Source organism: Coregonus lavaretus (genome assembly GCF_964263955.1).
Source record: "Coregonus lavaretus genome assembly, chromosome: 2".
Taxonomy (NCBI): domain Eukaryota; kingdom Metazoa; phylum Chordata; class Actinopteri; order Salmoniformes; family Salmonidae; genus Coregonus; species Coregonus lavaretus.
In genome coordinates this window covers 53986706-54012815 of record NC_139989.1, presented here as the reverse complement: position 1 = coordinate 54012815, position 26110 = coordinate 53986706, and the positions used below count along the sequence as shown (strand labels likewise).

At 44.0% G+C, this 26110-nt stretch overlaps 1 protein-coding gene across 1 annotated transcript; it reads left to right on the top strand.

Moving 5' to 3' along the window:
- The first annotated feature begins 14746 nt into the window (after positions 1 to 14746).
- LOC311100828 (GTP-binding protein 1-like) lies at positions 14747 to 25822 on the top strand. Its single transcript, XM_084141801.1, has 13 exons — positions 14747 to 15199; positions 17734 to 17845; positions 17994 to 18174; positions 18475 to 18658; positions 18869 to 19033; positions 19265 to 19388; positions 19645 to 19759; positions 19874 to 20018; positions 20149 to 20331; positions 22443 to 22578; positions 22675 to 22853; positions 23100 to 23264; positions 24173 to 25822. The coding sequence occupies exons 1-13, from the start codon at positions 15002 to 15004 to the stop codon at positions 24284 to 24286; spliced, it is 2001 nt and encodes a 666-aa protein (XP_083997927.1). The 5' UTR covers positions 14747 to 15001; the 3' UTR covers positions 24287 to 25822.
- The last annotated feature ends 288 nt before the right edge of the window (positions 25823 to 26110 follow it).

Below are 26110 nucleotides of genomic sequence, written 5' to 3'. Positions count from 1 at the left end.
ATGTGAGAGACTGGTGGAGAGCATGTCAAGACGCATGAAAGCTGTGATTGAAAATCAGGGTTATTTCACCAAATATTTAAAACATTACTATTGTGTTTAAAAATGAACATAAACGTATTTTCTTTCCATTATTCGAGGTCTGACAACCCTGCATCTTTGTTATTTTGACCAGTTGTCATTTTCTGCAAATAAGTACTCCAAATGACAATATTCTTATTTGGAATTTGGGAGAAATGTTGTCAGTAGTTTATAGAATAAAACAAAAATGTAATTTTTACCCAAACACATACCTATAAATAGTCAAACCAGAGAAACTGATAATTTTTTCCACAGCTATATATATAAATAAAACACAGGGATGTAACCTAAACAAAAGAGAGGTGTAAACCTCTAAATAATACACGGGACGAGACCTGTAATAACAAGTGCACAATGACACGGTATGTAAACCGTAATACAATGTACAGTAACACGAAAGCCGCTACAACAGCGCAGCGGTACTCACAAGACCAACGGACATGGGCCAATAATCGACAAGGACAATGGGGAACAGAGGGCACATATATACACATACTAATCAGGGGGAATGGGAATCAGGTGTGCGTAAAGAGACAAGACAGTCTGGGGTTGGTGGTAATGATCCAGGTCAGTGACGCCTAGAAGTCCAGTGACGTAGACCACCGGAGCTGGTGAACGGAATGAGCAGCATTACCGGCGGGATCCGTGACAGTTACTACATGATTCCATATGTGTTATTTCATAGTTTTGATGTCTTCACTATTATTCTACAATGTAGAAAATGGTAAAAATAAAGAAAAACCCTTGAATGAGTAGGAGTTCTAAAACTTTTGACCGGTAGTGTATATATTGTTTTGGGGGGGTTGCATGTTTTGTATGTTATTTTGGCATTAATACGTGTCACATATTAGGTTGCAAACAATGTAAAGAAATATATATATATAATTGAGTTAATAAATCCGCATACAAACATGGTCTCTTTTTTGTTTTCTTGAGTAAGGCAGCTCCAAAATGCAGGTGTTTCAGCCTAGCTCAGTGCTTTCTGTGGTGGTGGGGCAGCCAGCTGAAAATACAGAGCATTGAGTCGTGATTGGCTCAGTGTTCTGTCACTCATGGGCACACTACTTCACCGCCAGTGTTCTGTCACTCATGGGCACACTACTTCACTGCCAAGTCTAAGGTTAGAGCTCGAAAATTCAAGCCCCTTGGTTGCTGCCATAGAGTTACATTAGAATTGTCCATCCAAGAAGGCTCAAGGTCATTGGCCACAGATAAAATGACATCAAATCTCGTTATTTACATTTTAGTCATTTAGCAGACGCTCTTATCCAGAGCGACTTACAGTTTGTGAGTGCATACATTTTCGTACTGGCCCCCCGTGGGAATCGAACCCACAACCCTGGCTTTGCAAACGCCATGCTCTACCAACTGAGATACACGGGACTACTAGTTATATCTACAGTAGCTTTGATTGGACTGATCATGTCAACATCATACTTTCAAAATCTTAGCTAGCAGTCATCATCATGAATCAAGTCAACAATCTACTGGCAAATCCTTTTTAATCCTTGTAATATGAAGAGAAATAATGAAGAGAAATTATAGATAAAACGTATCGGTGCTCATCTGCCATTGGACATAAACATTACATAACAAGTTGGAAATTGCAAATTCAACAATGAGTGGTTTGGAAGGAATCAGTGGCTAACTGCAAGCATTGCAAAGCAATCACTAGCCTGCTATTCAGTGGAGTGGCTGTGTGGTCCCAAGTCTAGGATTAAGGGTCTCTTTTCCAAGCTTAAAATTATAAACATTCAACAATGTCCATGCTGTCAATGAAGAATGATTTGTGCTGAGCTCAAATCAACTGTTAACTCAGAACTGCGAAATCTGACTTCAAGACAACTGGGAACTCGGGAAAAAACTAGCTATGACTGGGAAAAAACATTTTGAACGGTCATCCAACTCGGAATTGTAAATCTGGAACTTGACCCTCTTTCTAGAACTACGACCTGAAGATCACTTACGTCATCATGATTCAACCTTGTTTTTTTCAGAGTTCCCAGTTGTTTTGAAAGCACCATAAATCCAGAGAATGCCAAACTTTGCTGACAAAGTTTGATGAGAAAATTTGCCCACGAAGGACCGCCGCGCCACCTTCCTGTTCAAGTGAGCACAGCACAACAAGGTGAGTCCAAAAATGTATTGTATGCTACTACATAAATAATGTAATATGCCAGGGAGATATGTGTACTGTAGCTAAGAAAGTAATACTAAGTGTATGTTGTGTAGTAAGCTGTTAGTAGCCTATGTGCCTCACCCTAATAATGTGGTCTATTTTCACCTCTAAATTTCACCTACTGTTCTGACTTGGGGGTGCACATGTAGCCTATAACCTGTTTTAGAGAAATGTAATCATCAAATATTGTAAGAGCTTTCATTGTCTGCTTATATGCCCCCTTTATTTATCCTAGGGTTCTGACTTGATGTACAGGGAGAACACTGTAAGAATGGCCCATGTTCTGAATTCTGTCGCTGTACATTTCAGAAGTGCTGAACAAATAGTTATATTGACTATGTCCGTCCTAGCTCGCTCATTGTCTTAATCGAAATTACAGATTGCCTCATATCCGCTTGTCGTCCCCTTATGCCATAGTTTGTACATCTCAATTGTCAGTAGAAACAGCCATATCAGTTATGTTTTTTTAAAGGCTGTAAATGAGGCTGAATGAACTGTTTCGCTGCCAGACAAGGCTCCGCTGATAGCCAGGTGTTGCAGTGGTAAGGTGTTGGGACTGCTGTTGGGACTCTGCTGTTGGGACAGCTTTATGTAGGCCCAAACAGTTTGTGGGCACCATTTGTCACCGTTATAGTGCAATTAATGTATTGTTTAGTGTTGTGTAGTGGCTTTGCTGGCATGCATCCCACAATTATAATTTTTTGCCCCACCAATATTTACATGCTAACATCGCCACTGCACACCACACCAAACCTTCAGAAACATTTATAAACTTTATTAGGGTAATATCAAAACTAAGTCAGGCCATTGTTATAGGGAAAATACGAGCACGCTATTATATTGCCGCAAACACAACATTACTGTTGGAACTTAATTTGGCCAAAGAAAATGTCTCAACAGAATGAAACAAAACACTTGAACTGGTTTAAACCTTCACAAATATTTTGAACAGGCTATATTGCAGCAATTACCAAAAAAAGGCTAGTGCCTACCATACCCAACAAATGACAGCAATAGCCTACTGTTATTTATTTTACAACAGTCCTACTTATATTCTATCTTAAACTAAATAAGGATCACACAATTAAAAAGACAGATCAAACTAAATTTAGCCAATGAAAATGTCTAAATTTAGCATATTAGAGAACTAATTTTGATTAATAAATAGGCTTACAATAATAACAATGATATACAATAATAATAATGATAAAACAAATGATTACAAATACTAAAATAAATAAATGTAAGTTCCAAAATTGCAATCTACCTGAATAGCGAGTTTCACAGTAGCCTGCATTTGGCTGCTCCAAAGTTCTTCTCATCTTAATCCACTACAATATTAAAACTTGTCCACAAGAAGGACATTCCTCTTGTAGGCTTTTCACTGTAGGCATAGTTCAAACTGTTCCACAATGTAGCAAACATTCAAGCGAACTGAACGTACCTCTGAACTCACTCTGCTAATCATCATTCCTCTCCCTTCCTGAGGTATATAAGTAGCTTGTTTTACCTCAGTGTTTGTTGAGTGTTTGTGGTGGCATAGACCCTTTAGCTGACAATGTCAGAAAAATGATGCGCAAGCTTCAATGGGGCATAAGTCCAATATGTTGTTGTGATTCTGGATGGCCAGATAGCTAGCAACAATGACAAGAAGCTGCAATATGGGGAATCGTAGGTGACTCGTTTCCGCTAGTTTTATGTTGTTCTTGATACGATGTCTTGTTTTAAGTTTTTTTGACTGATGTCATGTCTATGCTAATGTGGCAAAAAAATTGCTAGCTAGCTCACAACTGTAACAATGTATTTGAGAGAGAACAATTGTTCATTGTGCGAATGTATTTATTTTTAATAAACATTGGAGATGAAATATAGTTTACATGTTGTCAACAATCGAATCCAACCTCGTCTGTTTTGCCCAATAGTTGTGCACATAGCCGCGGAAATTAGGGGAGCTTAGGGTGCTGCAGCACCCCCTGAAAAATCAAAAAAAGTATATATATACAGTTGAAGTCGGAAGTTTACATACACTTAGGTTGGAGTCATTAAAACTCGTTTATCAACCACTCCACACATTTCTTGTTAACAAACTATAGTTTTGGCAAGTCGGTTAGGACATCTACTTTGTCCATGACACAAGTAATTTTCCCAATAGTTGTTTACAGACAGATTACTTCACTTATAATTCACTGTATCACAATTCCAGTGGGTCAGAAGTTTACATACACTAAGTTGACTGTGCCTTTAAACAGCTTGGAAAATTCCAGAAAATGATGTCATGGCTTTAGAAGCTTCTGATAGGTTAATTTACATCATTTGAGTCAATTGGAGGTGTACCTGTGGATGTATTTCAAAGCCTACCTTCAAACTCAGTGCCTCTTTGCTTGACATCATGGGAAAATCAAAATAAATCAGCCAAGACCTCAGAAAATAAATTGTAGACCTCCACAAGTCTGGTTCATCCTTGGGAGCAATTTCCAAATGCCTGAAGGTACCACGTTCATCTGTACAAACAATAGTACGCAAGTATAAACACCATGGGACCACGCAGCCGTCATACCGCTCAGAAAGGAGACGCGTTCTGTCTCCTAGAGATGAACGTACTTTGGTGCGAAAAGTGCAAATCAATCCCAGAACAACAGCAAAGGACCTTGTGAAGATGCTGGAGGAAACAGGTTAAAAATTATCTATATCCACAGTAAAACGAGTCCTATATCGACATAACCTGAAAGGCCGCTCAGCAAGGAAGAAGCTACTGCTCCAAAACCGCCATAAAAAAAGCCAGACTACGGTTTGCAACTGCACATGGGGACGAAGATCGTACTTTTTGGAGAAATGTCCTCTGGTCTGATGAAACAAAAATAGAACTGTTTGGCCATAATGACCATCATTATGTTTGGAGGAAAAAGGGGTGTCCTTGCAAGCCGAAGAACACCATCCCAACCGTGAAGCACGGGGGTGGCAGCATCATGCTGTGGGGGTGCTTTGCTGCAGGAGGGACTGGTGCACTTCACAAAATAGATGGCATCATGAGGAAGGAAAATTATGTGGATATATTGAAGCAACATCTCAAGACATCAGTCAGGAAGTTAAAGCTTGGTCGCAAATGGGTCTTCCAAATGGACAATGACCCCAAGCATACATCCAAAGTTGTGGCAAAATGGCTTAAGGACAACAAAGTCAAGGTATTGGAGTGGCCATCACAAAGCCCTGACCTCAATCCTATAGAAAATGTGTGGACAGAACCGAAAAAGCGTGTGCGAGCAAGGAGGCCTACAAACCTGACTCAGTTACACCAGCTCTGTCAGGAGGAATGGGCCAAAATTCACCCAACATATTGTGGGAAGCTTGTGGAAGGCTACCCAAAACGTTTGACCCAAGTTAAACAATTTAAAGGCAATGCTACCAAATACTAATTGAGTGTATGTAAACTTCTGACCCACTGGGAATGTGATGAAAGAAATAAAAGCTGAAATAAATCATTCTCTCTACTATTATTCTGACATTTCACATTCTTAAAATAAAGTGGTGATCCTAACTGACCTAAGACAGGGAATTTTTACTAGGATTAAATGTCAGGAATTGTGAAAAACTGAGTTTAAATGTATTTGGCTAAGGTGTATGTAAACTTTAGACTTCAAATGTATATATATATATATATATATATATATATATATATATATATATATATATATATATATATATATATATATATATATGTGTATGTATGTATATATGTGTATGTATGTATGTATATATATATATATATATATATATATATATATATATATATATATATATATATATATATATATACACTACTGTTCAAAAGTTTGGGATCACTTAGAAATGTCCTTGTTTTCGAAAGAAAAGCAATTTTTTTGTCCATTAAAATAACATCAAATTGATCAGAAATACAGTGTAGACATTGTTAATGTTGTAAATGACTATTGTAGCTGGGAACGGCTAATTTTCTGTGGAATATCAACATAGGCGTACAGAGGCCCATTATCAGCAACCATCAGTCCTGTGTTCCAATGGCACGTTGTGTTTGCTAATCCAAGTTTATCATTTTAAAAGGCTAATTGAGGCCCCCTGTAGCTCAGTTGGTAGAGTATGGCACTTGCAACGCCAGGGTTGTGGGTTCAATTCCCACGGGGGGCTAGTATGAAAAATATATGCCCTCACTAACTGTAAGTTGGTCTGGATAAGAGCGTCTGCTAAATGACCCCCCCCCCAAAAAAAAAAAAAAGATTGATCATTAGAAAACCCTTTTGCAATTACAGTGAGGGAAAAAAGTATTTGATCCCCTGCTGATTTTGTACGTTTGCCCACTGACAAAGAAATGATCAGTCTATAATTTTAATGGTAGGTTTATTTGAACAGTGAGAGGCAGAATAAAAATAAAAAAAAACCAGAAAAACGCATGTCAAAAATGTTATAAATTGATTTGCATTTTAATGAGGGAAATAAGTATTTGACCCCCTCTCAATCAGAAAGATTTCTGGCTCCCAGGTGTCTTTTATAAAGGTAACGAGCTGAGATTAGGCGCACACTCTTAAAGGGAGTGCTCCTAATCTCAGCTTGTTACCTGTATAAAAGACACCTGTCCACAGAAGCAATCAATCAATCAGATTCCAAACTCTCCACCATGGCCAAGACCAAAGAGCTCTCCAAGGATGTCAGGGACAAGATTGTAGACCTACACAAGGCTGGAATGGGCTACAAGACCATCGCCAAGCAGCTTGGTGAGAAGGTGACAGCAGTTGGTGCGATTATTCGCAAATGGAAGAAACACAAAATAACTGTCAATCTCCCTCAGCCTGGGGCTCTATGCAAGATCTCACCTCGTGGAGTTGCAATGATCATGAGAACGGTGAGGAATCAGCCCAAAACTACACGGGAGGATCTTGTCATTGATCTCAAGGCAGCTGGGACCATAGTCACCAAGAAAACAATTGGTAACGCACTACGCCGTGAAGGACTGAAATCCTGCAGTGCCCGCAAGGTCCCCCTGCTCAAGAAAGCACATATACAGGGCTGTCTGAAGTTTGCCAATGAACATCTGAATGATTCAGAGGAGAACTGAGTGAAAGTGTTGTGGTCAGATGAGACCAAAATGGAGCTCTTTGGCATCAACTCAACTCGCCGTGTTTGGAGGAGGAGGAATGCTGCCTATGACCCCAAGAACACCATCTCCACCGTCAAACATGGAGGTGGAAACAGTATGCTTTGGGGGTGTTTTTCTGCTAAGGGGACAGGACAACTTCACCGCATCAAAGGAACGATGGACGGGGCCATGTACTGTCAAATCTTGTGTAAGAACCTCCTTCCCTCAGCCAGGGCATTGAAAATGGGTCGTGGATGGGTATTCCAGCATGACAATGACCCAAAACACACGGCCAAGGCAACAAAGGAGTGGCTCAAGAAGAAGCACATTAAGGTCCTGGAGTGGCCTAGCCAGTCTCCAGGACTTAATCCAATAGAAAATCTGTGGAGGGAGCTGAAGGTTCAAGTTGCCAAACGTCAGCCTCGAAACCTTAATGACTTGGAGAAGATCTGCAAAGAGGAATGGGACAAAATCCCTCCTGAGATGTGTGCAAACCTGGTGGCCAACTACAGTGGGGGAAAAAAGTATTTAGTCAACCACCAATTGTTCACGTTCTCCCACTTAAAAAGATGATAGAGGCCTGTAATTTTCATCATAGGTACACGTCAACTATGACAGACAAATTGAGAAAAAAAAATCCAGAAAATCACATTGTAGGATTTTTAATGAATTTATTTGCAAATTATGGTGGAAAATAAGTATTTGGTCACCTACAAACAAGCAAGATTTCTGGCTCTCACAGACCTGTAACTTCTTCTTTAAGAGGCTCCTCTGTCCTCCACTCGTTACTTGTATTAATGGCACCTGTTTGAACTTGTTATCAGTATAAAAGACACCTGTCCACAACCTCAAACAGTCACACTCCAAACTCCACTATGGCCAAGACCAAAGAGCTGTCAAAGGACACCAGAAACAAAATTGTAGACCTGCACCAGGCTGGGAAGACTGAATCTGCAATAGGTAAGCAGCTTGGTTTGAAGAAATCAACTGTGGGAGCAATTATTAGGAAATGGAAGACATACAAGGCCACTGATAATCTCCCTCGATCTGGGGCTCCACGCAAGATCTCACCCCGTGGGGTCAAAATGATCACAAGAACAGTGAGCAAAAATCCCAGAACCACACGGGGGGACCTAGTGAATGACCTGCAGAGAGCTGGGACCAAAGTAACAAAGCCTACCATCAGTAACACACTATGCCGCCAGGGACTCAAATCCTGCAGTGCCAGACGTGTCCCCCTGCTTAAGCCAGTACATGTACAGGCCCATCTGAAGTTTGCTAGAGTGCATTTGGATGATCCAGAAGAGGATTGGGAGAATGTCATATGGTCAGATGAAACCAAAATATAACTTTTTGGTAAAAACTCAACTCGTCGTGTTTGGAGGACAAAGAATGCTGAGTTGCATCCAAAGAACACCATACCTACTGTGAAGCATGGGGGTGGAAACATCATGCTTTGGGGCTGTTTTTCTGCAAAGGGACCAGGACGACTGATCCGTGTAAAGGAAAGAATGAATGGGGCCATGTATCGTGAGATTTTGAGTGAAAACCTCCTTCCATCAGCAAGGGCATTGAAGATGAAACGTGGCTGGGTCTTTCAGCATGACAATGATCCCAAACACACCGCCCGGGCAACGAAGGAGTGGCTTCGTAAGAAGCATTTCAAGGTCCTGGAGTGGCCTAGCCAGTCTCCAGATCTCAACCCCATAGAAAATCTTTGGAGGGAGTTGAAAGTCTGTGTTGCCCAGCGACAGCCCCAAAACATCACTGCTCTAGAGGAGATCTGCATGGAGGAATGGGCCAAAATACCAGCAACAGGGTGTGAAAACCTTGTGAAGACTTACAGAAAACGTTTGACCTGTGTCATTGCCAACAAAGGGTATATAACAAAGTATTGAGAAACTTTTGTTATTGACCAAATACTTTTTTTCCACCATAATTTGCAAATAAATTCATAAAAAATCCTACAATGTGATTTTCTGGATTTTTTTTCCTCATTTTGTCTGTCATAGTTGACGTGTACCTATGATGAAAATTACAGGCCTCTCTCATCTTTTTAAGTGGGAGAACTTGCACAATTGGTGGCTGACTAAATACTTTTTTCCCCCACTGTACAAGAAACGTCTGAGCTCTGTGATTTCCAACAAGGGTTTTGCAACAAGGGTTTTGTACTAAGTCATGTTTTGCAGAGGGGTCAAATACTTATTTCCCTTATTAAAATGCAAATCAATTTATAACATTTTTGACATGCGTTTTTCTGGATTTTTTTGTTGTTATTCTGTCTCTCACTGTTCAAATAAACCTACCATTAAAATTATAGACTGATCATTTCTTTGTCAGTGGGCAAACGTACAAAATCAGCAGGGGATCAAATACTTTTTTCCCTCACTATATGTTAGCACAGCTGAAAACTGTTGTGCTGATTAAAGAAGCAATAAAACTGGCCTTCTTGAGACTAGTTGAGTATCTGGAGCATCAGCAATTGTGGGTTTGATTACAGGCTCAAAATGGCCAGAAACAAATAACTTTCTTCTGAAACTCGTCAGTCTATTCTTGTTCTGAGAAATGAAGGCTATTCCATTTGAGAAATTGCCAAGAAACGGAAGATCTCGTACAACGCTGTGTACTACTCCCTTCACAGAACAGCGCAAACTGGCTCTAACCAGAATAGAAAGAGGAGTGGGAGGCCCCGGTGCACAACTGAGCAAGAGGACAAATACATTAGAGTGTCTAGCACCCCCACACCATAACACCTCCTCCTCCGTGCTTTACGGTGGGAACTACACATGCGTAGATCATCCGTTCACCCACAAAGACACAAAGACACAGCGGTTGGAACCAATAATCTCCAATTTGGACTCCAGACCAATGGACACATTTCCACTGGTCTAATGTCCATTGCTCCTGTTTCTTGGCCCAAGCAGGTCTCTTCTTCTTATTGGTGTCCTTTAGTAGTGGTTTCTTTGCAGCAATTCAACCATGAAGGCCTGATTCACACAGTCCCTTCTGAACAGTTGATGTTGAGATGTGTCTGTGACTTGAACTCTGTGAAGCATTTATTTGGGCTGCAATTTCTGAGGCTGGTAACTCTACTGAACTTATCCTCTGCAGCAGAGGTAAGGTGATTGTTTTTGCGACTGCACTTAAAGAAACTTTCAAAGTTCTTGAAATTTTCCGTATTGACTGACCTTCATGTCTTAACGTAATGATGGACTGCCGTTTCTCTTTGCTTATTTGAGCTGTTCTTGCCATAATATGGACTTGGTCTTTTACCAAATAAGGCTATCTTCTGTATACCCCACCCCCCTACCTTGTCACAACACAACTGATTGTCTCAAACGCATTAAGAAGGAAAGAAATTCCACAAATTAACAAGGCACACCTGTTAATTGAAATGCATTCCAGGTGACTACCTCATGAAGCTGGTTGAGAGAATGCCAAGCATGTGCAAAGCTGTCATCAAGGCAAAGGGTGTCTTTTTGAAGAATCTCAAAAATATTTTGATTAAAACAAATTTGGCTACTACATTTTATTTTACCAGGCAAATCAGTTAAGAACAAATTCTTATTTACAATGACGGCCTACCCCGGCGGCGCCCTATGGGACTTCCAATTACGGCCAGATTGTGATACAGCCTGTAATCAAACCAGGGTCTGTAGTGACGCATCTAGAACTGAGATGCAGTGCCTTAGACTGCTACGCCACTCGGGAGCACTACATGATTCCATATGTGTTATTTCATAGTTTTGATGCCTTCACTATTATTCTACAATGTAAACAATAGTACAAAAATAAGAAAAACCCTTGAATGAGTAAATGTGTCCAAACTTTTGACTTATTGTGTATATATATATTATAATTTTTACAAAAGTTGTGCAATGGGCCTTTACTAGTGTTAGCGGACCGATATAGATGTCTGTAGTGGGGGCAAAACATTTTTTTGCAGCATCTCTGCTTTGGCAAGAAAGGTAGTTGTATAATTAAGAACAGTATCTTGCAGGTTTCAATAGTTGGAATTATTGTAAGAGTTGTTGCCCTCTCCTTTTCTCTTCTCTGTAATTGTCATTCTAATGGAACCCAGAAAGAGCAAAACCCTGTTCTCAAACATTTACATCAAAATGTGCAAAGTTATGGACAAAGATACAAAACATCCACATCAAATTAAATATTTTTTTTGATCAATTTGTGCAGTATTAATTTATCATCCTTACAAACCACTTAACGTAAATGTACATTACTGTATTGTACATAGGCTGGTAATCTAGGTTTGTACCTGTAAACTTTCCATCACCATGAAGAAGAAAAAATGCACAATACAGTAAATGAGTATATTGAGACATCAAGTGGTTTGTGATGAAGTGATGTGATGATGTGGCTCAATTAGTAGAGCATGGCGCTTGCGATGCTAGGGTTGTGGGTTTGATTCCCACGGGGGACCATTATGAAAATGTATGTGCTCACTACTTTCAGTTGCTCTGAATAAGAGTATCTACTAAAAAGGAATGAATACACCATTTCAGTTTCCACATAGAAATAAGTTGAATTAGCTAAGTATTTCAATAAACTGGTAAACATATATCAAGCAACTATTTTTATATTCCACAAGTATTATCAGATTAACTGTTTTGTACAGATAATTATCAGACTCAAGTTACAAATGCTGGGAAACACTTAAATACTACTTCACAGCACCCCCACCCCCAAACTACTTCCCACGGCTATGGATGCGCACACGTCGGTATTGATGCTATAAACAACCAACCCGTCAATGGGGCTGCCCAATTATTTTACCTTTCCTTTTGTTGTGCGTGGCCAGACTAAAAACCACAACTTGTATCACACAACCTTATCTACCGGCCTTACATGCCATTCCATATCTCCATCCTATCCCCAATATGCTCCTGTGTCCTTGTGCTATGCCCTTTTAGTTAGTTAATAAATACTCTGAACTGGAAACCTTGTCTTCAACTCCTCCTCATTGCAATATCACTCCTCAACCTAGCCTAAGATACAGTTGACTGTAGTCCTTTTCTTTGACATCACCGACACATTTTACTGCACCTTTGTTTTGCAATTTCTTTCACAGCCATGTGGGAGATAAGGACTGACTTTGCAATTGTCGACTCAAAGGCACTCCAAGAGCAGCAGTGACAAACGACAGTAGGCTATGACACAGGGTGTGGCTTTTCTGTGAATTTGGAGATGGAGGCGGATAGATCAGCATCTCATCATCTGTAATCGAGGAGCTGTTCTTGAAGTGTTCTTCTGCCAAGGCCTAGCTGTCCCTGTTCTCTAGGAACATGAGGGAAGCCTACATGAGCCATGATGAAATGTGTAATAGAACATAATTAGTGGGGGATAATGAGGCGATGCACAGCTGTGGGAAGTGAGAATAGCCCACATTTAATATACTTTGGGCTGCATTGCTACTGTTTACACAAATATATCCTCCATTCAGTAGCACACACACACACCATCCAGAGAATTAGACGTTTTCCATGATCATTCTATGGTTCTGTGGTTTCATGCACACATAGCCACACACATACCAGCACAGTATCAGGCCAAATTCAGATTACATTGTGTGTTGCTAAATGTGGTGTAAGAGTTCAATGTGTAGCACAGACTCAGTTCCCCTGGGCTGGTCTTGAGACAGTCATAAGACTCGATTACAACACAGACACCAGAGCTGGATGGACAGAGGAAACAGCTGCATAACTGATACTTCTTCTACAGCAAACTGTACACTGGGTTAGATATAGAGGACAATGTTCCAGTCACGTAAAATAGTCCAACAGATCTTTACACATCATCATTTTATTATAATAATTTGGTGGCTGCTTATATTTGTCATATACAAGTGTGTATTATACACATGTGGTTATTCTAAATGTGTTTTTTTGCATATCCTTCCCTCCCTGAGAAACCCTCGGAGAGTGGGGTCACGGCCAGGGTCTGCCATTATCAACGGCGACCCTGGAGCAATTACGGTTAAGTGCCTTGCTCAAGGGCACATCGACAAATGTTTCACCTTGTTGGCTGGGGGATTCGGCCTAGCGAGCTTTCGGTTACTGGTCCAACGCTCTAACCGCTAGGCTACCTTCCACTTTTGAGTGCGGACCCATCACACTTTTTTACTTATCTGGATTCACAGGTTTTATGCACCAATTGAACTTCTGGGAGAGGGCCATGGTCCATTTTAGATGTTTGAATTACAGGGGTGCCAGTGTACAGTATGTGTCAATGGGTGTTGGAACACTAATAACACATCAGGACATATTCTTATTAGCATCAGTATTATTAGTACTATCACTATCATTAGTAATATCTATGTTGGTCACCAGCCCACTATTTCTCAGGCTTGGGCACACCCAGTTACTGTAAACTGTGCACATGGCATCTGAATGACGTTATCCACATAAACCATTCCTCCCTAACCTATACTGCCCTCGTGTGTTGTCACTGGGTAGTACACTTGCAATAGAGACTATAATATAGGCCTACAGTATATGCCAAGTTCAAATCACATTTTATTTGCCACATGCGCCGAATACAACAGGTGTAGACTTAACAGGTGCAGAATTAAAAAGGAAATAGTTGCCAACATACACATGGGCCATCATCCAGCCATGGAAAAAATCCCTGTCTTGGGTATGAAACCTCCCTGTACTGTATGTAGCCCCTCTACCTTCCTGTATGAAACTCGCTCTCTATATGTATCATAGCCTACTACGGCCTCTCCCAAGAGGTCTAGGCCTTTGTGTCACAGTTGGTAGGGTGCTCGCCCTATGATTGCGCAGTTGCTGACTCGCTGGCAGGCTACATCATAGCTTGTGGTCTGTTTATACCAATGTCCCGTCAGAATCCTTAGTTGCGGTTGAAGCTAGCTACATCACAGCACTTGCTGTTTCCCCTTTATCATCATTACACTGGTGGCAGAAGTGGGATCCCCTTTTGGCATCTCAAGAGGAAGTGTTCCCTGTTTGCAGATTTCCCCTCAATTACTGGTTATTACTTGGTTACAATTGACCTATGGCATGTTTGGGAATAATGTTAGGCATGTCAGCAACACTTGTCTTTTTGCCCCTCTTCGCATCATTCGGTTCAAGCGACTTTATTCAATGAATGAGCAGGAACCAATCCTGATACAATAAATTGACGCATTGTTGATTTCAATTACGCCTATTTTTTTAACCACTCTGGACGTTTTTTCTAATTATATAGGAAGGCCCACTTGCTCTGATTGGTTTATTCTGAAACGTTTTTTGGTTATTCGGCGCGCAATTGGTTAGATTCTTGATAAGAAGGTGTGTCAGCAAAAAAAAAAAAAATATAAAACTCATGTCTTTTAATTTATGTCACCGCAATTTTCTATTGCCACTTGGAGGATTGTAAACATGTTGTATTGCTAGCTAAACAGAAAGCAGATAGCCAAAACGTACGAGAGAGTTTCTGTATTCTGGCTGTATCATACAATTGCTTTGTTAACTGCATATTATATCAGCTGTTTATGTGGTCTGAATTTTTGCCAACGCAACTGAAGCTAGTTAGCCAGCTACTGTTAGCTGTCATAATCATCAACACAGCAAGAGACAGCAAGAAGACAATATAGCAATCGTTACTACAAAGCTGGCATTATGGCATCTTTGGCGGCGCACGAGCCGAGTTTAAGCCCAAATTCGATACCAGTCCTCACCGACGCTCTGATGCCCACGAGCATTTTCGCTCCGGACCGAGGAGGTTGTGGAGATCATGACGCCGGGGTAGAGTGCTTCGAGGACGGCGACCTCTTCAACGGCGAGGCCGGGGATCTCGGCATTGACTTCACTAGCAAGGTAGCTAGCTAGGCTGCGCCAGCCGGGGCTGTGTTTATCATCAAATTGGCATTTATTATGCCTAAAGCTTGCTGTCATTCTGGCTGCTGTATTGCAAGCTAACTAAATTAGCTAGTTAGATTACCGATTGTGCCATATACTAATCAATCTAGCTGAGTGCCCAGCTTGCTTAAAAATTTATGTAGAATTGCATATCTAAAAGTGCAGATCTATATATTGTGACAGAAATGTGTGGTTTTAAATGTCATATACTGATAGACTCTGTCACCTTAAAGAGCTAGCTAGCATAGCAGATCAGATGTGGTTTGAATGGGTCTTGAATGTGTTATGGCTGATGTAACTGCTGGCTAGAGAGGACACTCCAGCAGCAGTGTGACTCACAAACCACAGCCATGGGCATGATTTTCTCTGGTTGATGAGTCCCCATACATACTGTGCCACCACTTGGCCTGATAAAACACAGGGCAATAGGGAAATAGTGTGTTGTTGACTGATTGGACAGTGTTACAGGAAACCCATCTCCCTTCACATTTGGCACCCATCCGTATCACGATCAGTATCAGCAGAGAGAGAAATAAACTAGAATAACTCTGATGTCAGACCTGAGCTGCTCCACCTGTACAGAAAGATGCATTACATCTAGGACTTTTTGGTGTCAATACATAACAAATAGGCTAGATTAACTAGTGTGTGTGAGAGAGAGACTGTTTCAACCCTCTGAATCAATAACTCCTATAACTTGTATTGATCAGTCTGACTCTGAGGCCTGTGGTGATTGGTTCAGTGGTCTCTCCATACTTGTCCTTGAGGGGCGTGGGAAAGGAGACCGCTGTGTGTGTGTGTGTGATCTACAGCTGTTGAGTCACTATTATAACCCGACTAGAATCACTACTCTCGGCGGGTCTGACCTAGAGTATGTGGACAACTACAAATACCTAGGTGTCTGGTTAGACTGTAAACTCTCCTGACTCACATTAAGCATCTCCAATCAAAAGTTAGATCTAGAATCGGCTTCCTATTTCGCAACAAAGTCTACTTCACTCATGCTGCCAAACATGCCCTCGTAAAACTGACTATCCTACCGATCCTTGACTTCGGCGATGTCATTTACAAAATAGCCTCCAACACTCTACTCAGCAAATTGGATGTAGTCTATCACAGTGCCATCCGTTTTGTCACCAAAGCCCCATATACTATCCACCATTGTGACCTGTACGCTCTTGTTGGCTGGCCCTCACTACATATTCGTCGCCAAACTCACTGGCTCCAGGTCATCTATAAATCACTGCTAGGCAAATCCCCGTCTTATCTTTAGCTCACTGGTCACCATAGCAACACCCACCCGTAGTATGCGCTCCAGTGGGTATATCTCACTGGTCATCCCCAAAGCCAACACCTCCTTTGGCCGCCATTCCTTCCAGTTCTCTGCTGCCAATGATTGGAACGAACTGCAAAAATCTCTGAAGCTGGAGACTCTTATCTCCCCCACTAACTTTAAGCGTCAGTTGTCAGAGCAGCTTACCGATCACTGCACCTGTACACAGCCATTCTGAAAGTATCCCACCAAACTTCCTCATCCCCATATTGTTATTTATTTTGCTAATTTGCACCCCAGTATCTCTATTTGCACATCATCTTTTGCACATCTATCATTCCAGTGTTAATACGAAATTGTAACCATTTTGCATTATGGCGTATTTATTGCCTTCATCCATAACTTACTACATTCGCACACACTGTATATATATTTTCTGTTGTATTTTTGACTTTATGTTTTGTTTACCCCATATGTAACTCTGTGTTGTTGTTTTTATCGCACTGCTTTGCTTTATCTTGGCCAGGTCGCAGTTGTAAATGAGAACTTGTTCTCAACTGGCTTACCTGGTTAAATAAAGGTTAAATAAAATTTAAAAAAATAATGAAACCACTGTGATGATTTCCAAATCTGCCATCAATATATGTCTCGAAAAAGCCAAAGAAGTCTACTTCTGATGCAACACTCGGCAACAGAAAGCTGTCAAGCAAGTTCACCTGCTTTTGATTGGGCGATATTCTTTTCCATGGCCGGGTGTTCTGGGTTGGTAGAGATTTCAGTTTAGGACCAATGGAATGGTCTTACATGTGCAAACCCCGCTCACCCGGGGCCCGAGTGATTCAAAACGAACTCGCCCACTGTTCGGCTTAATCTATTTTCACAAAAATAGTGGAACATCTAAACTCTAAATTGTCTTTATCACGGTTCCCTAAGCTGAGAACATTGTGTAGAGATCGATTTGGACTGAAAGCTTGTATTGTAAATCTACAGCCAAATCTGAGTACCCAGATAATCTATTTTCACAAAAATGGTGTAGCATTCACAACTCTACCCAGATAGAGGAAAATACAAGATGAATAGGCCTATGGCTTTTGATAAGGTACAATTAAGCCTATATCAATGGAAATATGGCATATTATAGGATACCCAGGCCTACATCAACCAAGCAGGAATCTAGATTGTATACATTTTCTGTCTCTCTCCTTCCCTCCCTCATCAGTTGGCCCTGGTCAGCCCTAATGGAGAGCAGTATGACTTGTTACTACGACAACTCCGGGAGAGGATGGACGAGGGTTGTGGGGAGACCATCTACGTTGTTGGGATGGGCTCAGGTAAGTCTCTCTCACTCACTCACTCACTCACTCACTTAATGAGTCTATATGCACTGATTTGCTCCTACCTTCACTAACACAGAATCAGTCACTCACTGTAGCGAGCGACAGTTTACACCGATAACCCCCCCCACCATCTCTCTATCAGACGGAGGTGACTATGGTCTGGATGAGGGAGATATGGAGGCTTCTGTAGCCACGGTTCAGTCCCTGTGTGAGCAGACAGAGTCAGACCTGATCCTGCTGAGGGAACGAATCGAAGCGGGGGGGCAGGTACGCGACTACCTCATCCGCCGACGCGTAGGTGATCAAGACTTCCTGGAGGTCAGGTGAGTTGGGGAAGGGTCAGGGGTCAAAGACTGACTGGATCAACAATTAGACGTGTTTTAACATTAGACCTGAGCTGACTGGGCAAGGAGAAGCACGTCTCTCAAATGGAATTTAAATTCAAAAGAGCTTAAGGGGATGTTGACATAAAGGGGGAAATTCCAGTGTTGTCAAAGCAACACAGGAGCAATACTCTCTCTCTGTCTTCATCCCTCTTCTCTTTATCTTGATCTGTTGTTGTGTCCCAAATGTCAAGTCTCTCTCTCTCTCTCTCTCTCTCTCTCTCTCTCTCTCTCTCTCAGGGTAGCGGTGGTGGGTAACGTGGATGCAGGTAAGAGCACCCTGCTGGGGGTGTTGACCCACGGGGAACTGGACAACGGCAGGGGGTTCGCCCGCCAGAAACTCTTCAGACACAAACACGAGATGGAGAGTGGCAGGACCAGCAGTGTGGGCAACGACATCCTGGGCTTCGACCAGAAGGGACAGGTGAGGGAGATGACTTAGGAGGGGCATATAGGTGACTTAGTGGTGACTTAAGGGTGACAGAGATTACGCTGGGATAACATTGACATGAGACTTGAGAGATGACAATGTAAGCCTGCTTCATTGATCATTTTATTCATTAATTGGTTTTATAGATGGAGAGATTAAGTTGTTGTTGTCGTTGTGTGTAACGACACAGTCTCTGTATCCTAGGTGGTGAATAAGCCAGACAGCCATGGGGGCAGTCTAGACTGGACTAAGATCTGTGAGAGGTCCTCTAAGGTCATCACCTTCATAGACCTGGCTGGACACGAGAAGTATCTCAAGACCACCGTGTTTGGAATGACTGGACACCTGCCTGACTTCTGCATGCTCATGGTGAGTGAGGGGGTAGTGTGTGTGAGGGGGTAGTGTGAGTGCTTTGGTGCGTTTGATGAGTTTACTATCCATCAACAGCACCACTGATGAATATTTCGCCATTTTCTTTTGCTCGCTCTCTCTCTCCCTCCTTCCACCCCCCCTCACTCTCGCTACCCCCCTCACTCTCTCTACCACCATTAATCTCTCTACCCCCTCTCGCTGTCTCTATCTCTCCTCTCCTCTCTCTAGGTGGGCAGTAATGCAGGTATCGTAGGGATGACCAAAGAGCATCTAGGCCTGGCCCTGGCCCTCAATGTGCCTGTGTTTGTAGTGGTCACCAAGATAGACATGTGTCCTGCCAACATCCTACAAGGTCAGGGTCTCTTTCTTTCTTTCTGGGTGCATCTCAAAAGTATAAATCTGCTTCCTTTTCTGGACTCCTTCCCCACATCTGCACTGATATGAAAGAATGATACAGGTGAAACCATATTCCATCTACCCCACCATACTGCTTTCTCTCAGATTTAGTGTTCAGATGAGATGAGGAACCCCCCACCCCCCTTTCTTTGCCACAATATTGACAGTCATCATCACAAAACCTGACTTTACTGGTTGTGTAATTGTAACAGAGACGTTAAAGCTGCTCCAGAGGTTACTAAAGTCCCCAGGCTGCAGAAAGATCCCTGTTCTGGTCCAAAACAAAGATGATGTCATCGTCACAGCCTCCAACTTCAGCTCCGAGAGGTAACGTTAAGGCACACACTTTGTAGTCAGAATCACACATATGCTCTTTATAAACTGTATTTTGCTTCAATTATAGGGGACCATAATTCAGTGTGTGTGTGCGTCTTTCTGTAGGATGTGTCCAATCTTCCAGATCTCCAATGTGACAGGAGAGAACATGGACCTGCTGAAGATGTTCCTCAACTTGCTGTCTTCTAAAACCTCCTTCAGAGAAGACGAACCTGCAGAGTTCCAGATAGATGACACCTACTCAGTACCGGTTAGTCTCAATCTCTCACTCTCTCACTCACTCTCTCTTACTGACTCACTAACTCACACAGAGAGCAGCTACTACACATACATATTGACGCCACACACACCTCTCTAACCATGTTTACCTTCTCCGTCAGGGTGTAGGCACAGTCGTATCAGGGACTACTTTACGTGGATTGATACGTCTGAATGACACGATGCTGTTAGGCCCAGACCCATTGGGCAGTTTCCTCCCCATTGCGGTCAAATCTATCCACAGGAAGAGGATGCCAGTCAAGGAGGTGAGAGGTGGACAGACTGCCTCCTTCGCCCTCAAAAAGGTATGTTTTCTCTTTAGTGTCCCCTGCTGGAGTTGTTTGTTATTACAACACTTTTCTGACGCATTGATAGATTGAACTGAACGTGTTTTGCACTATAATAATAATAATATGCCATTTAGCAGACGCTTTTATCCAAAGCGACTTACAGTCATGCGTGCATACATTTTTGTGTATGGGTGGTCCCGGGGATCGAAACCACTACCTTGGCGTTACAAGCGCCGTGCTCTACCAGCTGAGCTACAGAGGACCACTAAATACAAGTGAACGCCTCAAGTCTCTCTGTTTCTCATCTCATTGTTTCCCTCCCCCCCTCCCTCTCTCTCTCTTTCCCTCCCTCTCTCTCCTCCCCTCCTTCCCCCCCTCCCTCCCTCTCTCTCCTCCCCTCCCTCCCTCTCTCTCCTCCCCCCCTCCCTCCCTCTCTCTCCTCCCCTCCTTCCCCCCTCCCTCCCTCCCCTCCTCCCTCCCTCCCCTCCTTCCCCCCTCCCTCCCGCTCTCCCCTCCTTCCCCCCTCCCTCCCTCTCTCCTCCCTCTCTCCTCTCCCTCCCTCCCTCCCTCCCTCCCTCTCTCCCTCCCTCCCTCCCTCCCTCCCTCCCTCCCTCCCTCCCTCCCTCCCTCTCTCCCTCCCTCCCTCCCTCCCCCTCTCTCTCCCTCCCCCTCTCTCTCCCTCCCCCTCTCTCTCCCTCCCTCCTTCTCTCTCTCTCCCTCCCTCCCTCCCTCTCCCCCTCCCTCCCTCCCTCCCTCTCTCCCCCCTCCCTCCCTCTCTCCCTCTCTCCCTCCCTCCCTCCCTCCCTCCCTCTCCCTCCCTCTCTCCCTCCCTCCCTCCCTCTCTCCCTCCCTCTCTCCCTCTCTCCTCCCTCTCTCTCTCCCTCCCTCCCTCCCTCTCTCCCTCCCTCCCTCCCTCCCTCTCTCCCTCCCTCCTCTCTCCCTCCCTCCTCTCTCCCTCTCTCCCTCCCTCCTCTCTCCTTCCCTCCCTCCCTCCTCTCTCCTTCCCTCTCTCCTCTCTCCTTCCCTCTCTCCCTCTCTCCTTCCCTCTCTCCCTCTCTCCCTCCCTCCCTCCCTCCTTCTCTCTCCCTCCCTCCCTCCTTCTCTCTCCCTCCCTCCCTCCCTCCCTCTCTCCCTCCCTCTCTCCTTCCCTCTCTCCCTCTCTCCTTCCCTCTCTCCCTCTCTCCTTCCTTCCCTCCCTCTCTTCTTCCTTCCCTCCCTCTCTCCTTCCCTCCCTCCCTCTCTCCTTCTCTCCTTCCCTCCCCACCTCTCTCCTTCCCTCCCTCTCTCCTTCCCACCCTCCCCCCTTCCTCCTTCCCTCCTTCTCTCCCTCCCTCCTTCCCTCCCTCCCTCCTTCCCTCCCTCTCTCTCCCCCTCCCTCCCTCTCTCTCCCCCTCCCTCTCTCTCCCCCTCCCTCTCTCTCCCTCCCCCTCTCTCTCCCTCCCCCTCTCTCTCCCTCCCTCCTTCTCTCTCTCTCCCTCCCTCCTTCTCTCTCTCTCCCTCCCTCCCTCCCTCCCTCTCTCCCCCCTCCCTCCCTCCCTCCCTCCCTCCCTCTCCTCCTCCCCCCCTCCCTCCCTCCCTCTCCTCCTCCCCCCCTCCCTCTCCTCCTCCCCCCCTCCCTCTCCTCCTCCCCCCCTCCCTCTCCTCCTCCCTCCCTCCCTCTCCTCCTCCCTCCCTCCCTCCCTCCCTCCCTCCCTCCCTCCCTCCCTCTCCTCCCTCCCTCTCCTTCTCTCCCTCCCTCCCTCTCTCCTTCTCTCCCTCCCTCTCTCCTTCTCTCCCTCCCTCCCTCTCTCCTTCTCTCCCTCCCTCTCTCTCCCTCTTTCCTTCCCTCCCTCTTTCCTTCCCTCCCTCTCTCCCTCTTTCCTTCTCTCCCTCCCTCTCCCTCCCTCCCCCCCTCCCTCTCTCCCCCTCCCCCTCCCTCTCCCTCTCTCCTCCCTCTCTCTCTCTCCCCCTCCCTCTCTCCTCCCTCTCTCCTCCCCTCCCCCTCCTCTCCCCCTCCCCCCCCTCTCCCTCCCTCCCTCCCCTCTCCCTCCCTCCCCCCGTCTCCCTCCCTCCCTCCCTCCCTTCCTTCACTCCATCCCTCCCTCCCCTCATACTCCCTCTCCCCTCCCTCCTCTCTCCCTTCTCAGATCAAGCGTTCGTCCATAAGGAAAGGCATGGTGATGGTGTCCCCCAGGTTAAACCCACAGGCATCATGGGAGTTTATGGCTGAGATCCTGGTTCTGCACCACCCAACTACGATATCACCCCGCTACCAGGCCATGGGTGAGACTCTCTCTCTCACACACACACACACAGCTGTCTCATGTTTGACTATATGGCTTTCCTTCTCTCGCCATCCCTCTTTCTCCCCCTCCGCAGTGCACTGTGGCAGCATCAGGCAGACAGCCACCATCCTGACCATGAACAGAGACTGTCTACGAACAGGGGACAAGGCATCGGTCCACTTCCGCTTCATCAAGACCCCCGAGTACCTCCACACAGACCAGAGACTGGTGTTCAGAGAGGGACGCACCAAGGCTGTGGGCACCATCACCAAGGTCAGGGTTTATGAATGGTTGTAAAGGGTTTATGAAGGATCATGTGCAGGAAGACCCCAGAGTTCCTCCACATAGACCAGAGAGTAGACTGGTGTTCAGAGGGACGCACCAAGGCTGTGGGTATCATCACCAAGATCAGGGCTTATGAATGGTTCTGAATGGTTTACGAAAGGTCATAAAGACACCAGAGTACCTGCATGCAGAGTACTTCCCTCATGCCTTACTCTTATTGGTGGGTGTTTACAGCTGCTGCAGTCGACCAATAACCTGCCGTCGAACTTCAAACCCCCGCAAATCAAAATGCAGTCTACGAAAAAGGCCCCGTACCGCAGAGAGGATGGAGCCATGCCAGCCAATGAGGACGAAGCGAGCACAGCCCGACCAGACAGTCCGCACCAATCACAACAACCGGTGAGAGAGCGAGGAGGAAGTGAAGGAAGGATGTAAACGGATTGAAAGGATGGATGGATGAAGGGAGTGGAGGAGATGGTTAGATGGCGGGTCGAGTCATGAAAGTAATAGTTTCAGGGCAGTTGAATAGGTGTAAGTGTTTAAGTGTGTGTGGCACGTAAGCTTTCCTCCGTTAGAATCCCACTCTTCACTTGCCTTACTGCTTCTAGAACGTTCTTCTGTAGCTGTCTTTGTCTGATCTGCCTAACACCTCTCCTTTCCTCTTCTCCTCTTCATCATGTTTTCACACCCTACTGTTTCCTTCCTTTTCATTGATATTCTCATTTACTGATTACTCCACCTGCCACCCTGTCTCTTTTCTTCTCACCCTCTTTCATTCACTCCATTCTTTTCAATTTCCACTTTTTCATTTGCTCTTCATCCTCTTCTTTGTGCATTACATCGTTACTACGTCCTTGATTTGCCCTCCATTCTTCTCTCTCTCTCCTCCACTCTCTCTCTGTGTTGTTGCTTTGCTTGCTTCCTCAGACAGAGGGGGAGGAGGACCCTCAGAGTAATGAGGGGAACAAAGAGAACAAGGTAAACAGATAAACAAACAGAGCAAGATAAACAAAGGGAACCAGACAGGTAAACAGATAAACAAAAGAGAATTAGGTCAAATTAGTTGTATGTAACAATTGAGGCGGGGGAAATGAGTCTTGTCCGTTAACTTCTGTAAATATCCTGAAACAATGCATGCCTCAACTGCTGTGAACCAAACATAGGAATCTTCTAGAGATGTGTACACAGCATGTAGTTTAGTTTGATAACATCAGTCTCTGCTGGAAGTGATTTTGAATGCTAACCTCATTTTGAATCCAGTTGTTTCTATGTTCTCCATCTGTCTGATTGTGATCTGTTCTCACCAGCCAAAGTCAGGAGGAGGGAGCAGGAGACGAGGAGGACAGAGACATAAAGGCAAATCAAACCAGAGCAGCTCCACCACAGCAGCCCCGTCATCAACAGGCACAGGAGGTTCCTAAACTACACCCCTCTCAGACCCCAAACTACAGTACTTCCTCCATCCACCTGTTTCAGCAGAACCCCCCCCCCCCCCCCCCCCAAAACTACCCTTCCCCTCTCCCTCTTCAACAACTATCCCCCGTTGTAACCCCTCAGCAGAAGAATGTGTTCCTAAATGGCCTCTTCCCCTCCATCCCTACCTCTCTCCCTCTGTACCACCCTGCTATCTATCGCCTTAACAAGTGTCTTTGTCACTCACACCAGAGAAAAGTCTTAAGAGGGACTAGGTGAAAAGCAGCTCCCGAAGTAAACACACAGCTCTGTGCTTGTAGATGGTTAACTCTGCCTCCTCTCATCTTAACTCAATCGCGCCGATTAGTTTAGAAAGCATCCTTATTATATTTACAGTGTATGAACCTGATATGCCTTCCTTTTATTGGGTCTATGGTGAGAATGACTGTAATACTGTGTATACTTCATCATGAGCCCAAAGCAACAACATGAGCAGCTATTCCCTTACAGTAGAGTAACCCAGCTCCATGCAATATAGCTCATCATTGTTTCACAGGCATACTAGTAAGTGTTTCTCTCATTTCCTACTATTTACCACTAGGATCCCCAATATGACATAATGACGCATGTTTTCTATTATTTTTTCATATTTAATTTTATACAGAAATGTAAGGAATAATGGAAGGAAGTAAGGTCACAACTGACATAGTGAATGGTACATTTTAGCAGGCCTTCATTGAGTGAAATATTGTAGATAATAAAATATTCCCTCAAACATCTTATTGGCCATTTATGGCCATCAGTGAAACCAAAAGGAAACCCATGGTTTGTCTGAATATCCATCACACACTGGCCCTTTCTCATTTGGGGAAAAAGTCAGTCCTCTCTCCTCCATGGCCCGGAAACCGATAAGTGGTTGAGGAGTGTCAATTCGTTAGTAGGCGAAATGGAAAAGTGTAATCCCCTACTCGATAGCCACCTTTCATCAAGGACAGTCATGTGTATCCTACTCTTATCGGAAGAGTTTAGAACTCTGCCACACCCCCTGTGAATCAGCTAGTTTTGAAGGAGAAAAACTTGCACTTTTAAAACAATGCTACTTATAGATAAAACGATAATGTCTTGCACAACTAACTTAATTTATTTGATCACTTTACACTTATTTTGGGATCCACTCCTGTAAACGTCATTTGCCTGAGTGGAGGAGTCATTTCATACAAGCACATTTTCGTCCATGTTCCCTCTCCTCGATTACCTTTGATCTTTTTCAAAAGGAGGCGAGAGGAGTTGAGCAAATCCAATTGAGAAAAGGCCACTTGTCCTCTCCAAAACAAAATCTTCCATTTACACTGAATATCTAGGGTTTATTTAAGAATATAATTTACACTTGATCCTCTCACTTAAACAGTTGCTATTGATTGTAATAATAATAGTTGCAGTGCTAGCTGTAGCCTAAGGAGCTGTTTGGACCATCACTGTTTACGTAGTTGTGGAATTCAACAGTTTGCCTCTGACATTCACCAATAAAAGACAGGCATTATTGATCTTCTCTATTGTGATTGGTCAACTGTTGTGTACGTGAAATATGAAGTGTATATTTCGCCAACAGAGTGAAAACTATAGGCATAGGGGTCAAAGTTGTGTATAGTTTCAGTGAGGTTAAAGGGATACTGTGAGATGCTGGCATTTAAGCCATTCTACTGATTCAGAGTCAGATGAACTTGTGGATACAATTTGTCTCTGTGTGCGGTATGAAGGAAGTTAGCGCAACAAAGTCTATAGGTACGGTAGCAGTGCTAAGGGTTAAGGTGAGGGGAAGGCTTACAGGTTAT